The sequence below is a fragment of the Pyrus communis genome, chromosome 4 (genome assembly GCF_963583255.1).
Source record: "Pyrus communis chromosome 4, drPyrComm1.1, whole genome shotgun sequence".
NCBI classification, from domain to species: domain Eukaryota; kingdom Viridiplantae; phylum Streptophyta; class Magnoliopsida; order Rosales; family Rosaceae; genus Pyrus; species Pyrus communis.
Window position 1 is genome coordinate 4739866 of NC_084806.1, and position 2901 is coordinate 4742766.

Sequence of the window (2901 nt, forward strand, 5' to 3'; positions counted from 1 at the left end):
TTAGTAAACTGTCAAATACCAACAGGATTTGCAAACGTAACCGGCTTTGCCACCGACTTTGGCCATGGCGTCCCTCCACTTCGAGACGACGGCGTTTCCATACTGCAGTTCGTGAGCTGAAAAATGTTCAGAAAACGGCCCCCCCTGTCGACGGACGTCGGAGGGATCCACTTGGTAGAACACAGGCAGAATCAGACACCTCCTGCTGCTCTCGCATATCTTAGCCAGCTCCTCCAAGCACCACCTCGAATCGGCGTATCTCCGCGACAAGACGACGATTGCGGCCGCCGAGTCGTCGATCGCTTCCAGCAGGCTCGGGGCGATGTCGTCCCCGCGGTCCAAACCGTCGTCGTCTAAGAAGACTCGGACGCCGCGGCTTTTGAGGGCCTCGTACAAGCTCTTCGTGATTGTTGAGCGCGTGTCTTCTCCTCTGAAACTCAGGAACACGTCCCAGCGTAGCCGGAAGCCACCCGGGGTTGACGAAATGGCGTCGCCGTCGTCGTCTTCTCCCGCCATTTGCCTCCTTTGCACGTCTACGCGTTCGACATTATGGCCGTTCGTATGGTTAAGCGGGTGTGATATTCACACACCCTCAGTTCCTGATACCTTGCCCACCACCCTAAGTTCCTAACTATTTTTCCTATTTTTCCCCCGCCCTTTCTTATTTTTTAATACTTAATTGGTATCCTACGATTTAATCTTCCATATATATTATTCCTATTTTTTGACTTATGAGAGTTGTTTTTTATTTTTGATTTTTTCACTCAGTAAGAACCAACACTCAAAGATAAATATATTTAGATGTGTATAGAACACATGAAGGTAGATATATTTTTGTTGATTTTTTGAGTGTCTTTGAGTGTTGGTTATTCCTAAGTGAAAAAATCAAAAATAATAAAGGGGTTTTTTGATATGGGTTCAAAATAACTAAAATTGAACCTATTTCAAAAGTCACTAAAAATTGGACATATTTCAAAAGGTGGCCTATAAAATTGAACCTATTTCAAATTTTCCTAATAAAAAACAACTTTCAAAAGTCAAAAAGTAGGAAGGGTATATATGAAAGATTAAATTGTAGGATATTAATTAAGTATTAAAAAATTAGGAAGGGTGTGGGAAAAGTAGTTAGGGGTGTGTGAATATCACACGCCTAGTTAAGAAGTGAGCACATATTCCCTCCCAAAAAAAAAAAAAAAACATTGAGTTCGATAAAATAAAAGGTATAGTAAATAGTACCATGATTGATTTTTTAGTGTAAAAATATGATTTTTCATTAAAATAAACAGTACATGAAACTTTTTATTAAAATTCCCAAAAAAAATGTAGAGATGATAACTTAGAGGTGAACATGCTTATTAAAATTTTAACATTTTGACAGAATGGTGGAACATCACATTTTATTATATAAGTGAAGAAAATTTAATTTAAATTGTAATTTTTTAATACAAATATCTCACCATTTATATATTATTTTATATTATGAACACGCTGAAAAAAAATTCCTTGCTTAGGATCTAGAAACCTTTCGGGGGAAGGTTTGGGAAAAAAAGCAAAAAATAGTAAAAGATGGATGGTCCCAGACTATCTGAGTAAGAAAAATATACATATATGTTGTAATATAATATGTGGATGGCCCATATGAATAGTTTGTTACTATTTATCTAAAAAAAATCAAATGGATTATTATTCATATGAAGAAAAACATATGAGTTACTATTCATTTGAAGAAAATTTGGGAATTGGATCCTTTCCGAGGCAATGCCTCGGGATCCTACTGACCGGATAACATGGGCCGTTAGATTTTGATCCAACGGCTACAATTATTATAACTTTTAGAAGGACCCCCTGTTTGTAGTCGTTGGATCAAAATTCAACGGCCTATGTTGTCCGGTCAGTAGAATCCTGAGGCATTGCCTCGGAGAGGATCCAATTCCGAAAATTTATATAGTAAATAGTATTGCTACAGTAATCTTTTGCTTATAAAAATGAATGAGAAGGAGAGTTGACACACAACTCTTGGCCGAGAAGAGAAACATAAGGAAGAGAGAAAAGAGAGGAAGAAGAGGAGATAATAGAGAGAGTTATCTTTATACTCCTATTATTTCAAATTATAAATTGACTGTAGAGGAACCTCGTAAATTTTGTGTCTTGTTTCATTTATTCCACTGCACACATAACGCCGATTTTATAACAATATAAAGATATTTTGAGAACATTCTGAATCTTTGGTATAGGTCTACTTTGTGCTTATTAAATATTTAATGTAATGCATGCTAGGGATAACTTAATATGTTGTGTGGATAACACTCGACAAGTTCTTTCTATATCACTCATCAGATTACTTCAGTATATGTCGGATATCTGTAGACATGTGCACAACAAGCCCACCATAAGAATAAACTGATTTGTTTTTTACATGCTTCACTTTCTGTTCTTATCTAAAAAACTTGTATTTAACACTATGACCTCCAAAATTCAAATCCTGAATCCGTCACTAGGAGGGATGGCAGTCACAAGAAAGGGAGAGAAGTGTCCAAACCCCCAAAGAGAGCTCTCAAGCCTCTCCCCCTCCATATAAATGTCATAGCTCTTCAAATAGTCAATACAAATACAACCATAGTGAATGTAGTCATATTATAGGTGAACAGCTATAGGTCTGTATGTATTATGTCTAACTACGACCTAACCATTGACTTCCACTCCCGCAAAGTTATTAGTTGTCCTACTAGTTTTTGGCGACAATAGATATCATTGACATATTAATTATGAAAAAAGTACTTATAGTGTAACTGTAAGGCCATCACGTTATTGTTTTTGTTGATTTCAGCCATTTGCAGACGAGGGGGATGACTCTTTTTAGCCAAACAGCATACTCTTAAACATATTTGGTTAGTTTTCAAA

General features: G+C 36.9%; 1 protein-coding gene across 1 annotated transcript; it reads right to left on the reverse strand.

Annotated features, from left to right (window-relative positions):
- LOC137731376 (toll/interleukin-1 receptor-like protein) lies at nucleotides 1-554 on the reverse strand. The gene has a single exon (XM_068470485.1). It carries the CDS (start codon nucleotides 514-516, stop codon nucleotides 1-3), a length of 516 nt encoding a protein of 171 aa, XP_068326586.1. The 5' UTR covers nucleotides 517-554.
- Nucleotides 555-2901: the final 2347 nt, after the last annotated feature.